General features: G+C 43.7%; 2 protein-coding genes across 2 annotated transcripts; both read right to left on the bottom strand.

Moving 5' to 3' along the window:
- Window positions 1–4,778: 4,778 nt before the first annotated feature.
- M436DRAFT_68374 (uncharacterized protein) lies at window positions 4,779–6,003 on the bottom strand (the record flags this gene model as incomplete). The annotated part of the gene is made up of 9 exons (XM_013566897.1): window positions 4,779–4,847; window positions 4,879–4,905; window positions 5,018–5,039; window positions 5,183–5,241; window positions 5,362–5,469; window positions 5,701–5,713; window positions 5,807–5,839; window positions 5,876–5,880; window positions 5,911–6,003. The coding sequence occupies 9 exons, from the start codon at window positions 6,001–6,003 to the stop codon at window positions 4,779–4,781; spliced, it is 429 nt and encodes a 142-aa protein (XP_013422351.1).
- Window positions 6,004–8,279: 2,276 nt separating this feature from the next.
- Window positions 8,280–13,943, bottom strand: M436DRAFT_86619 (uncharacterized protein; the record flags this gene model as incomplete). The annotated part of the gene is made up of 2 exons (XM_013566898.1): window positions 8,280–8,500; window positions 13,925–13,943. 2 exons carry the CDS (start codon window positions 13,941–13,943, stop codon window positions 8,280–8,282), a joined length of 240 nt encoding a protein of 79 aa, XP_013422352.1.
- Window positions 13,944–14,532: the final 589 nt, after the last annotated feature.

The following is a 14,532-nucleotide window of genomic DNA, read 5'->3' on the forward strand; positions in this document are numbered from 1 at the left end:
GTCGCTTTGCTATATAGATAATAATAGCCATATCTCCTCCTCTCGGATGAAAGATACGCCAAAAATATAACCTAGATGCATTAAGGAAGTAAGCACGTTTAAAATGGTCTCGATGCTAGATGGAAAGCTACGTAGCTAGGCAGGAAGTAAAACACCAAATTTGACGTCTCCCTACATCTAACTTCTTTCTTTAGCCCCTACACTCATACTATAATCACTACCTTTACATAAGTCTTAGTTATAAACAGAAACGAACGAACCGACACTCTTAAATGAAAACATCAAATTTTTAGCATTATAAGCCGCCGCGTTCTAGGATGCCTTCGAACTTAAGACGAACGTCTCTAGGTCCCTATACGAGGACAGATGCGACGCGGATTTAGCGCGTTACGCACGCGGGAACCGCATATAGTCCGACCTTACGTTAAATGCGCTATAGTTTAACTACCCCTAAAAGGTATGCGAGGATAATAGGACGAGGACTAGGGCCATCGCACTATTACTAGCGGGTCGTCGCTAGAATTATGGTTCTCGAATCGGCGTACTCGACTTTATAGATTTCGGTAAAAGCTTTATCTACGCCATGTTCTAGGAATTAGCATTTCCTAGGTTAGAAGAAGTCATTTACCATAACGTTTAAGTTAGAGTGCTCGCACCACTAGAGCAGTCCCGACTCTAGAAAGATCTATAACCTACGCTTCGATGTTATAGCTAAATATCCTAGGGAGAATAATCTTGCGATAACCGAGTCTTCGTCCGGTAGGTAAGTACATCGGCGACAAATCGGCAGATGATAGTAGCCTAAGATGTAGTTCACGATGGCTAAAAATGACCGCTAGGATAGATGGATAGACGTAGTAAAGCTATACTACTCGATACCCTAGCTTCTCTTACTAGGTGTTCTACCGTTTTGTTTGCATCTTATGTACTAGGATCTAGACATGTGCTATCCGAGAGGTCCTATATAATAAGCCTAACTAGGGTCCGGACCATCGATGGTCGTAATGTATACGAGGGCCTAGCACTTACGAAGAAAATAAAAAGGTAATACGAGCAGCGATATCTACTTAAACTCAATTCTTAAGTGTCTCGAGATTATAACTATTATAAGGAAGTTCTTTTTTATAACTATAGTAATGTTGTTCTACTAGCGCCGTCTTACATAGATAGTAAGTTTCTTAGTACTTTTTCTTTCTATTATCTTTTCTTAACAGAATGCTCTAATCATTTAATATAGTGCAGCTATATCGATGTAGGCCATCTTTACTAGTTCGAATATTCCCTAAATTGGTTTATCTATATAAGCTTCTTCGAGCACTTACAATATTTATTCTTTCTACGCTTTTAATATAAAAGAGGCCGGAATCTACGTGCGCGACTTATAATAATGCATGCAAACTCTCTAACGTATTCCTTTTTAACCCTCCCTAGAGCCATTTCCGTATAGGAATAACCGCTATTCGAGTAAAGACGAGCTTAGTGTATCTACGAGCGCGATTAGCGAGATTCGTAGCTCAAGCGTATATAGCCGGCACATTATTCTTAGGCATACGGTCGTAATATTATACGTAGTTACATAAAACACGAGACATCGAATCGTGCGTATGCTCTAAACTCCTCTAGGCTTACTTACCTTCTTCTTAGCGGTAAGTAGTAGTAGACTAATTCTTATTAGCGCTCTACTACGCTACCTATACATACGCTAAGCGAGAAAAGCCAATTTCTTAGCACGTTACGCCATAACACGTCTACGCGTCGCGTCCGCAAATCATAAATATATGTCCCGCCCTAAATCCTTACTAAAAAATTAATTGCGTTCCCTACGCTTTACACTTAATTTACTAAGCGGCTGCTTTACGCTTCTATACTACCTCTACTACCTCTGCTACTTAGTTGTCCTAGTTAAAAGTTTTGCCATTCCTATATTTTTATAGGACTCTCCACTATCTCTTATTAATTTTGGATTAGGCATATACTAGTAATTAGGTTTCTAAGTAACGGAAGTGTAGTACGTAGGTTCGAAGTGCATACCGAATGGTTTTAATTCCTCCTTACTATCTATTTTCATCTTGTCACTACTTCTACTACGAGCTAGGGCTACTTATTGTCGATATAAAGCCCGGGTAGGAGGGTTCCTTAATTCTATCGAGGGGGTTTTCTGCTTTTTCTACTCTTAGGACATAATAGCAATACCCATAGTATAAGAGCCGCCTTAGAGATTAGATAGGAAGGCTATCTTAATTCATGCACTAGAATTTGGCAACGTTAGTTATCTAGCTCACGCGAATGTTAGCTATAACCAGATAAAACAGGAAGGTTACATCACTATTAGAATTAACCTTAAGCTTGCCGGGTTTAATAATGAATATCGAATAATCCATCTAAATTTTCTTCCTAGAGCCATTAATGCATGTATAGTGACTCTACATAGCTATAAGAACTTGCTCCCGAACGAGTTGTTAACGAGGCTTAAGGGAGTTAAGGAAGCCTCTACCGTCACCACGTTGTCGCTATAGCTTAGAGAGCCTAGCATTATTCTCGTTCTATCGAGATTGCCGGAGTTTATTAGTCCCGTTAATCCGAGCGATAGTGACTTTTATGCCATCTCGCGAATAAGTCGGACAAAAAGTATTCGTCTCCATTATTCTAAGTAGGATTTCCTAATTAACGATTAGCTTCGGCTTTAAACGTTTGCCTCTACGTTAACTAAAAACGCATTAAGTCCGCCGCGAGTAAATTATAGCCACTTTAATAGAGGGACGGGCGCGTAGGAGAGAGACTAGACTATATTTGACTAGGCCCCCCCATTACCCACCTACAATTAAGTCATCTTACTAGCTACTATCCTTAGAAAGCGTTTATAACATAAGGATATAGTATCTAATCTAATGTTATATCCTCCTTACTCCCTACCATTACTATGTTCTCCTACCGAAGTCTGCTCTTCCTTCGAATTCGATATGCCTACCGGGGTAGACGGTCCTAACGGTGCTAGCACTTACCTAGTGGTAGAGACGCCTTCTAAGGTTAGAAAACCTACCCAGAACGGTATCTCTCCTAAAAGCGATACATACGACACCCGAACGTTATCAACTGTTTGCTCGCCGGCCTTATTAACCAAAAGTTAACACTCTTAGGAGATGTCGCCCCTATACATCGTTCCGACGGTATTCTGTAGAGGGCGTCCTAAGCCTAACTCCATCGCTAAACCTCCCCTATACTAGAATAAACGACTAAGGTTAGTCTCATCCCTAGAGGACATGCCCACCGTTTATGAGATTATATAGGATGTTATGGATAAGGAGAAGCAGTTAATCCTAACCGAACATTAAGAGATTTGTAAAGAGGCTAAGCTTCGGGTTATAGAAGCGATCGATAATGGTAGAATGGCAATTATTAAGAAGATAGACGAGTGCTACGAAGAGATTAACGACTACGGTTAGAAGATTCGGGAAGCCTATAAGGAGTCTTATAAGATGCTATAAGTCGACGTAGCGTGCTTAGAAGAAGCGTCGACGGTATTAAAGAAAACCTGGGCCAGTCTCTTAAAAGCTTCTAATTCGGTGGTTCTAACTTCCGGACGGCTCGACTATCGACTATCCTATCTATCTACGCTAGCGGCATAAATCATTACTAATGATTTTAAACATCTCGCTACATCCGACAAGGTAACAATGCTAATAAGGGTTATAGATACAGGTTTTACAAATGTCTTCTTAGCGGTTAATTACGAGCTACGGAAAGAACTAGTTACCGCCTAGACTAATCGTAGGATAGAAAACTAGAATATTTTCTCCGTAGCCGTATAGTGTCGTTATCGTATACATATCTAGAGACCTCCCATATAGAACTAACAAGCAGAATCCTTATAGGAGACATAACTAATTAACCTCTACGTAGTTAAAAGAACAATTTAATTGCTTATTATAGTTATACCATCTACCTCTTTGCTTTAGAGCTTATTACGGATTGTCTAGCTATCCGCAAATTAACCATCTATTTCTTATAGCTATAACCATAGCACCGGAATATAGGTCTATTAAACATTACCGACCATTCTTACGAGTATCTTCTTTAACCTAATATGCCTAATCACCTTTCTACTCGCGCGTACTTTTATGAAGAACGACTAGAGATTCGACCTTAATACTCTTAAGCGTATAGGGATCTGTCTAGAAAGACATAAGTCGTTATCTAAATGTTCTGCTACTAATCGAGAGGATCTCCGAATTCTAGGTGGCACTTCTAGTATAGGACAGCCTTCTAACGCTATAAGAAGCTAATAGGTTATAACCATATAATATAAGTATATATCGGTATTATAGCGTAATGACTTAAGTTCCTAATTAGAATATAAAGATTAGGAGCATTATAAACGTAAGTGTTAAACGGGAGTTACATATACCTAAAGAAATCTTTAATTTTGTTAAAATCCTCCGTCTCGAGTTATACAACTTTAAACAAATTGCCCTTTAAAATCTATGCTTAAGACAGTCCCGACTCCTAGCACATATGCGTCTTCTTATCGATATTGCTTTTAGTAATAGAATATGGTTTCTACGGACCGGGTTTTAGCCTCTAGTCGATTCTCGGCAGATAGGGCTAACCATAAACCTAACATACCCCTACTCTCGTTTAATGCTCTACGTATATAATAAGCCTTATTAACCTAGTGTACTCTCTGCTAGTGGTAAAGCGGATAGATATTATCCTCGATTTAGTACGAACATATGCGGGCTATAGTAGCTCGATAAATGACCTCCTTTAAGCGGACACCTTCATTTGTAGAGGATCACTAGTCCGAGGCGTAATTCCCGGCCATTTAACGTCGCTAATACCGGCGATCTCTATACATTTAATTAGTGACAAGTTATGTACTTCCTTATTCGAGTACACGGGTAAACACTATAGTTCGTTAGCAGTACGGTGGATTATAATCATAGCCCTTATCTTAGCAAAGATTAGAGTGCGTCATCGCAATCGCTTAGCCTAGTAGCCTTTAGTTACGCCTTCTTACCGTCCGATGAGCCAAAATTTTGCTTCGATTAGGTTAAGCTTTACATAGACTATAACCATATAGTCGTGAAAGTCGTTATCGTATTCCAAGAAGCCGCGCGCGCAGGTCGAGTAATAAGTATCGTAGCCGTTATAGCAGGTTACGAAGCGGTAGTCGGGTACGTACGTTTTGGTTATAGCCGAACCGCAGCCGTTAGGCGCGAGACTAGGGTTACTTATAGGAACCTTTTAGGTTAGGCTAGTAGATTAATAGCGGCCGGCTAAGATAAAGGTTGCCTTATTACGTATGGCGAAAGGGACGAACTTAGAGTAGTTAACGGAAAAGCGTTTAATAAGGGAGCTTACTATGTCTAGCAGTGTAATGGCGTAGTTATTTGCGTCTATCGCGAAGTGGTACGTTCGTCCGTTATAGGCTATAACTATGTCCCCATTACAACCATTTGCGCCATATACCTATATTTGGACTAGCTGTGTGATTCTAAACCATATAGTTAGTAGATGGAGAATAGCCTAGGAACAATAAAGGATATGTTTCGACCTTAAATTCCTAGAACCATCCGATAGAGTAAAGAACGATCCTAGAGCGGGAGGAACAGAAGATGCTAGGGCAATGCTATTAGGAGGCTTGGTATCATCCTCGGCGTAATACTACGCTAGATAGTAGACGTTCGTGCCGTTACTAACCCCCAGATTTATTCTAGTGCGTATAGTGGTTTAATCGATAGTATAGGTGTCGATTACGCATCGTCCGCCGAAGCATTTATAGTCGCCATAGTCGCGACCTATCTACGTAGGGTTATAACCATAGTTGTAGGGATCTTTCCTATTACTAGGGGTAGCGCATACATTATTAACACACATAATCTTTACGGTATTGTTTTAGCAGTTTAATACCGTATCATAGATAGAAACGTTAAGGACAGCAGCCGAGGATGAAGTAGTAGGCATTAAGGAAGTAAAAGTCGAGAGCGTGGAGGTAGGGGCCATAGTTCGAGCTCGAGGACCGACTCGATCTTATGCAAGTGACAAGATCGCATCGCTGGCCTTAACGCTTGCTTACGTACTTTAAGTTTAGAGGATGATAGAAAATCATGTTAGTAATAGGGCTCCATATGTAATCTGCGTCTTTTAAACCGGAGATACGAATTAAGATTATATTGGCGGTACGTTAAAGCTCGTGTATTACACCACGTATGCTACACCTAGAATGATAACATGCCGTAAAGTTAACCGTTTCCTAATCCTAGATCTTTGCTATAAAGATGCTAACTAGCTATAAGTAGCGCGTAGTATTATCGCGATAGTGGCGTGCTCCTAACTTCTATTAGGATGTGCTCTTATCTTTATACGGTAGTAGGATTAGGAACCGTGTCGCTTGCGTGCCTTAGTCTTTACGATCGTATGTTAATCTACAGATTCTTTAATCCCTAGGCCAACTTAAAGCAAAAGCTTATTAGCTATAAGCCCCCCGATTCCTCTATGAAATTAGATTATCTTGTCCAGATTCCATCGGATTCTAACTAATCCCGGCTAGATTAGGTGTCTATGTCACGTATTCCATTTTCGTCGAATGCCTGCCTAAGCATCGACTAGCGCTAACTAGCATTATCTTTCGGGTAACCTCGTACAAACTAACATAATAGGGAAGTCCGGATGACGCGTTATGTAAACACTATAAGGATAGCAGATTTATTTTAGGGTAGAACAAGCTTAAGAGCACTCTAATAGTGTAACGCTAGCACTTAGTCGCTAGTAGAAACAACGTCGCGGATGGAAACTCCTTATAATCATTCCCGTAGCCATCTGCCTTAGCGATTAACGTCGCCAACATATAATTGATGGTGCGGTCACCTAGGCTAAATAGTTCCAGAACATATCTGTCCGACTACATAGTGGTGGATGACGACTACGCAAATTTGTAGGCAAGATCACGTAGCGAAGCTAGAGAATTATTAGCGAACTAAGCGAACCCACAGCTCGTTCTGTACGATAGCTTTAACCCTTTCGATTCTCCTCCGTAGGAAAAGGTGTTCCTTCGGTGACTACGCTTTGCTTAAGATTTAGGCTCGTCACCGTTAGAACTCGCTATCGATCGTACGATTCCGTAAGTAGCGTTTGACGTGTGTTTAAAGATTGTTAATCTTAATTTGTAGATCGAAGTGGTCGAGCCCGGCATCGTATTAGAGCCTTACGAGATGCTCCGTAGTGTTAGATCCGGATCTTTTACGGCACTAGAGCTTCGCTTCGCGGCTAACGTCCCATTCTTTATGTTAGTGGCATTGCTTATCTTGCTATCTCCGGATGCTGCGATGTATAAAAGGGTATAAATCGCATCGGAAATGCAGTTTGCGCCTTAGATACTAGAATGATCGTTCGTCTCGACACATGAATTCGTTAAGCTCGAGAACACCTCGCTTCCTGTAGCAAGCGGTCCGGCTAGAAGAACGACCGGATCTGTAGCCTAGACCTTAGCGAACCAGCTAAGACTAGTGGCTGAACTTGTGCATACACTAAGTGTCGCTAAAGAAAGACTTACAAGTAAGTGGATGAACATTAAATGGGACTGTATTAAAAATGCACTCTTAGAGAGATTTGAAAATGTTAGATCGACGGAACAGCTCGACCCTTATATATGATAAGCCTGTGCAGCTTTCTCTAAAGTCTCTGTTGATTAGTAGGCACTTCTGTGCCAAATCGTAATCTGCAACCTAGTGTAAGACTGAGGTAGTGTCATAGGCCAGAGACAGACGGGGTGACGTGAAAGTCTCGAAGACAGATTCGCCACGGTTTAGTGATAGCCGGAAACAAGTCTGCAATATCGACCGAAACGTAGGTACGAGTTTGAGACTGCATGACGAGATGCGGACAATAAGGTGGGGAGGCAGAAGGAAGCTTGCAGTTATGACTCGCGACGCCCCCTCCCCGAAGAGTTGTGACATCGTCAGCTAGGCTTTTGAACATTCGAACCTGTGATAGCCACACAGTCCGCTCACCGCCAATGATACCCGTTTCTTGCTTATGGACGATATCTTACGCGAGATAAGGTGCGTGTGATTATTAGATCAGCGGATCATCATCAGCAGGTAATCGTGCCTCTTACGTAGTTTAAGCTCAAGAAACAACTCGAAACTACGTAAGCCAGGAGTGGAGTGCTGTTGCTCACGTAGTTCCTAGTCGTCCAGACATCTCATAACACGTGAGCCAGCGATGAAAATCTGTAAAAGAGTCTTATTGCTCACGTAGCTTCAAGTTGGTTCTCGAGCTCAAACCACGTAAGCCGGCATTTCGGCCAGCGCCGCTGCTAGCGAGACAGTCTTCTCCCATATACGATTGGAGTCATCCTGGAAAGCCCAACCCGAGGACTTCTCGACTCGATTGTCTGGCGTCCAACCGCTATTGTTGCGGTTGTTATCCTTGTCGTTACGTGCGGGAATGGGTTGCAGCAACTTACACTTTGCGAAAGCAGCGCTCAGACCACCACACGCTGGCTTGTGCGTTCCATCATAAAGGTGCGAGAGTCCGACAACTCACAGCCGAGAACTCCCCCGCGCAAAAGCTCGAACGTCAGATCGACTAGACCGAGAGCCAAGAATATCTAATTCTCCGTTATGGATAGATTTTTAGAGTAATGTGTGTGACTCCAAGTTGGTCGGCCATCAGCGGTGGGAAGATGTATCTCCTACGTAGCAGCTAGTCGTTCTTCAAGCTCAGACTGCGTAAGCCAGTGACGAAGTCCTGTGGACGAGTCGTGCTGCTGATGTAGCTTCGAGTCGTTCTTCGAGCTCAAGCTACGTAAGCTAGCAAAAGAGTGTTGTTGCTAACGTGGCTTCCTGTCGTCTTGCCACCTTGGACTACGTCAGCTAGCCATGTTGCCAGTAGTGCCGTCTTTTTCCTTGCCTTGGGTTGTCCTGCAAGTCCCAATGCATTGCCCTCCGTGTTGTTCCGTCACTTATCATCTGCTACGTGAGATGAGATACCTTTCTTGACCATCTCGTCGAGCAGTTCCCAGTAAAGTCCTTAATTGAATGACTGCGTGGTCTAGGATAAGATGTTGTCCCGTCGATCGTAATGACGGCGACTACAGTATTTGTAAGGCAGCAGTCATCGTCAAAACAGTGGAAAGGGAGCATGCAGTAGCAGTAACAGGTGAGTGGTTGGGATTACCAACACCTACATCGAGCAGGGTAAGAGGAGCGTTGAGGTGGGACAAGTAGCTCAGCGAAACAGCGAGCTGACTTGACCTCGCGCAGCCATACTATGCCAACTCCGCTGCAAATGACCCTCGATTCAAGGATCCCGGAGACCATGACTGAGGTCGGTAACGAGCAACAATTACGGATCTACTTTGGCTTCATGTTATAGGTTACTTGCAGCAGGGAACTGGCTAGCCTTATGTATGGTTATCTCAACAGGGCCGAGAATCATGTGTGGGTATAGCGAGCCTGTACACATCATGCGAAAGCTTGGAGTTTGCATGAGGGACCCCTAGGATGAAATCCTGTCGCTCCAGAGTGTGACCTCAGCTGATTTGAGAACCAATCGATGCGTTCGGGTGTTTGTCAGGATTTTGCAATCTCAATACCGATGTTTGAGACCCGATAATCAGCCAAGCGACGATTGCTAGGAAAATCCAGAGCCTACTCAAAAATAGGGTTCTTGACAAAGGTTTCATAAGCGACTCCACTGCAGCCAAGGGTAAGTGACACTGTGGGAATCATCAAGAATACAATGCAGCCTTTATGCAAAGACTGTTTGCGGGTATGTCATTGTGAGTCTATCTCAAGACGATTCGTCAAGGTCACTGGCAAGTCATGAGTGCTCTGTTTGCATTTCCATCTTGTGTTGGAGTTTTCGACAGCAGGCCGAGTTGAGAAGAGTCAAGTGTCTGTATCTTCTGTGGATGCACAATATAAGAGGCCTCTATACTTCTCTCAGGATGGTCGCAGCAGTATCGCGTTACGAATAGTAACAAATATCTTTTCCATGTAGCGGCATGAATCTGGCGCGCTTTCCTGGAGAACTCAGTTGTCTGATGTCTCTAGACGTTGAGTACTGGGGGATGGTATTCACAGTAGAGACGGTACAAACACCAAATACAGCGAATGAGACGAGCTTGATGACTTCGTCTCAGGCCAGACACAGAGGCAGTCATGGCTATCAGCATCTTCAAGCAACTTAGATGGTTGCTAGCGTATTCTCACCGCACGATCCATGTAGAACATCCAAATCCACTCATCTAGGCTTTGATGAATGGGTCAAAGCAGCTATGACTCGTAGAGCGGAAAGTAAAGGCGTAAGAATAAGACAATGAGGATGACGATATAGAACACTCGAGTCCAGGGCTTAATATATCTTGACCAAAGAGATACAAGACAAATCGTGACGAATCTGTAGCACTAGTCGAAGGCCACACTGGAACCAGAGGTCAATGGTGCAAAGCTATCACGAGAATAACGTATCAGCCAGATCTATTCAACACCGCGAATAGCAAAGGCACGGTGAGGCGTCGCTGGTACGGTCGATCAGCGCTTCCTGCGGTTGATTTGCGTTAAAGCCATGCAAGAGGGTAGAGTGATGGGACGGGAGAAGGAATAGAATAAGTGGTGGTGATGGAAGACTGGTGCTGGGAACGGGACTATGTTAACAACGTGTTGCGACAACGATACGAATGGTCGTGAGGTGCCTTCATGAATTGGAATGATGAGTAGTACGTCAGTATTGATCTGATCGAACTTATTGAGCAAGGGATCTAATCGGCTATTCCCGATGCAAAGATTGACAGAAATCTTCTGTGTGGTACGCAGATCCTTCCGTTTATCGTGCGCCGATAATTTGCCAACCTATGCTCCTGTTTCAACACTAGGTCAGTCTCCATTGTTGCATATCGTTCACCGAGCAGAGATTGTCACTAGCGGTACTGACGGTACTGATTATTAGGATGAGGCTCTTTTAGCTGAGTGCCAGCGGCCAATAATAACAAGTTGCGTTTGCTGGAATGCTCGAAACATGCGGATCATATTATGCCACTGGAATGCAGCATACCCAGTATGATCCTATACCACATGTCTGCTAAATAATTGTCTTAAAGTGCGGCATGATCTTCTACATGGCATCACAGATTCGAGCTAGCGTTACTCTCTTTCACATCACTTGAAGGATAAACGATGGGACCGGGAATCGAAGTTTCACAAGCTGATGGGCCCTCTTCACGAAGTGTTGATGGATGGGGATTAATCTCAAAAACTCCAATCGGCCACGACTCAAGCTCGTAGAGATGGACAACTGTGTTGGCGAAACTCCGACTTGTCCATCAAGCAGGTGTCATGTCGCAACTAGGTATGTTTGGAGTGGTTTTTCTCTCCTGTCCGGGCATTTTTTGCACTTCTTGTGTATAGATATGCTAGTATGTTCCAGTTGTACTTATCTGTCAAAGATGACTCTTCCAGGATGAATCTAGAGACATTCAATCCCAGAGCGAGAAAGTCTTGTTAGCTCGTGCAGTTTTTAACATTTAGTTATGAGTTTCGGGATACCATCGGTAATTTGAGGTGCTCGTGCGCTCTCTCATCCCTGTTCCTTCACTTCAACATCGGATCAAACTCCTTACAGTCTCGCTCGTAGTCACTGACACTAGGGAGGCAATGATGTATGGCAAGTACAGATGATGTGTCCATGAGGAGATAATCTTGCATAACGACTTCGTTTGTTGAGACTGGAACAATCTTCCCGATGGAGCATCGGTACAAAAACCCCGGAAGTACTAGCGTTCTCACCATGCAATCATATCACAGGACTGCATGGGCGTCACTAGCGCTCCAAAAAGCCTAGCGGAGTCCACGGCTGGCTTGAGATGCGCATGCAGGGGGATTTTCAGCACTCGTTCCGGTACGACACCTGCATTTTGTCATCATACTAAGCCTATCTGGATAAACTTGCAGTGCAGTCGACAAGTCAATCTCAGCCTGGGCCGTGTCTGTGTAGTAAATATGCATGGGGGAACAACGAGCCATACAAGTAAGCTGCAGCAAGTTGCACAACCAAACGTGGCTTGCAGTAATCCTCAAAGTCATTTTTCTCAATCCTGATGTTTGACCGAGAGGTCTGGAGTCGCCCATCAGTCTGATTGTTCTCGGACAACGTCTTTCCTTACCTCATTATCGCAACATCAAGGATGTCTCGCTCTACAGGCATATGTTTTGACAGCGATAACGAATCAGTCGCAATCGATGACGAGGCCGATTCTGGAGATGAATTAGTAGTATATTCAGCCATAAGGATATCAAACAAAGGTGACAAACATGAGCAAATTTTATCTCACCAGACAGTAAGCTTCAGGGTGTCACATTCAAATGCACAGAAATCAACGCTTACATGAGATGAGGATCAGGGACAGTCCAAAGTCACTCACGAGGTCGATTCGCAGCAATCAATCATCCCGACCCAGACCTCGCACAAGCCCTAGCTGTTGTGATCTTGATACGTGAGGGAATCGTCACATGAGTTGAGACATTGGCAAAAGCCGTCCACCGCTGCTGTTTCCCGCCCATTCACAAAGAAAAGCGTCTGTTTTACTATCCTACTCCACTAAAATGGCCTAAACACGTCTGCGGTGGCTATGATAGATCGGAAAGAGAGCTGGTACATTGGTTTGACGTACGTTCACACTCGAGATCGTGTGGGCGACGAATTCGATAGCCATCAATACTCTCTCAAACTGGAAACAATGGGCGAACACCTGATATCGACAGGCTTTTGAAGTCTTTGTTAGGACATTTGTAGATCAGCAAATGACTGCGTTACATCGTGCCGTTTTGAGACAGAATTTTGGCATCTACACACGTATTCCATCAGACGAGCTCAGTTTGAATCATTGGTAGGAGAACGTGCAGATCTATGATCATTTAGTGTGGGACTCACGACAGATTATGTCAATCATGTAATAACACGAGGGGCTGGATCAGGCCGACGGAAGCTATCGGGCCCTGGAAGATCTTGTTCTCTAGCAGAAATTTGCATCTTCTATATCTTTAGTGGGATGGATCAACCACCGTGAACGACTATAGAACTTAGAGTGTATATTGTTTTTCTCAAATTGTAAAAACAACACTGACTCTCCAGGTGCGGTATCAGCGACTGATTCTGGGAGTTATGAAAAGTCCCTATATCAATCCAGCGTCTTGTAGCATGAATAGTCGTCAAATGTATACGGTGGAGTGCGAGGCTCGAAGATGGGTGTATAGCCGCTATCTGGTCTGCACATTGATTTTGTCTTCTGTATCGTAGCGTGTTCTGGATCGTTTGCGACTTGAGAACATTGACAAACTCGAAGGGGCGAAGGCAGTCTGTTCCTTCTAACGGACCCTTGCGAGGTCCATGCAAGCAGCAACGGATTCACCTCATGCTGGAACATGGCATTAAGGCGAGATTATTCTGAGACCGTGTGGTCAGCATGCGCAAAGATACATTTCTCGCATCCTGTACTGGCTTTCAGCAAGTGGTCCTGTATCGCGGGAGAAAGACTTTGCTTAATTTTCCGAGACCGAAATTCAAATCACGGATACTTTCTGGGCATTTTAAACCAGTTGCAATTCTTTTCAGGTAGCCAGAGGTATACCAGAGAAGATCTCCCAGAGCTCCGTGATCAGCACTTTTTCAAACGGCTCGAGATCGTGAAGGCTATCGGTGGTAACGTGATTGGTAAAATAGTAGTACCAATTCTCAGGACTTTGAGTCGATGGCAACGAATCCGGCGTACTTTGCATCCTGTGAGAACTTCGTTCAATGGTTCTGTAGCTGTTGAAAGACCTTTAATTAATGAACGATATCTTGAGGCAGGGGTAGAAATCAAAAGATGCGAAGTAAGAAAAGCAGCTTTTACGCGCAAATTCCCTTTGCACTATATACTCACAGATTTCCGGCTGAGGCATCTTGCCTGATCTGCAGCCATGTTCGAGCAAGTCTTAGACTCTCATCACACTTCTGTGGGATCCAGTTCACGCGCATTTCAACTAGAAACTGTAAAATATGGGTTCACATCCATGCACAGATTCGTCTAACGCAAGCAGAATGCGTGTATGGCCTAGATGTAGTTCCCATCATGTGGCTCGGAAAGGATGTGTTAGTGAGCTGCACGGGAGGATTGTAGTCAGCAAGACAATCTGCCTGACTGGACTTTCCTGGGCTCTGGTGATATCGCTACCTAAAACAACCGAGCTTCGATCATGGAGATAAATAGAATCACCTGCATATGGAGTGTTTCATGCTGATTCGGATCAAGGCTGCCAAGGCGAGCAAATGATTGCCTCTTGTACTCGTCTGTGATAGATCCGATGAAAGTTATCTTCTGAGGCAATCGCACCCCATCGTCTGCTCATCTTGAATCATGATGTGTATACCTACCACGAACCTTATCAACTCGTGGAACGACTTTTGTATATCCAGATAGCGTTAGAGCATTTCTTGACGACTCAACATATTCCTATCGCCGCAAGCTACTCAAGCGCTCTGAAGGATTCA

This window comes from Aureobasidium namibiae, assembly GCF_000721765.1.
Source record: "Aureobasidium namibiae CBS 147.97 unplaced genomic scaffold scaffold_35, whole genome shotgun sequence".
Taxonomy (NCBI): Eukaryota; Fungi; Ascomycota; class Dothideomycetes; order Dothideales; family Saccotheciaceae; genus Aureobasidium; species Aureobasidium namibiae.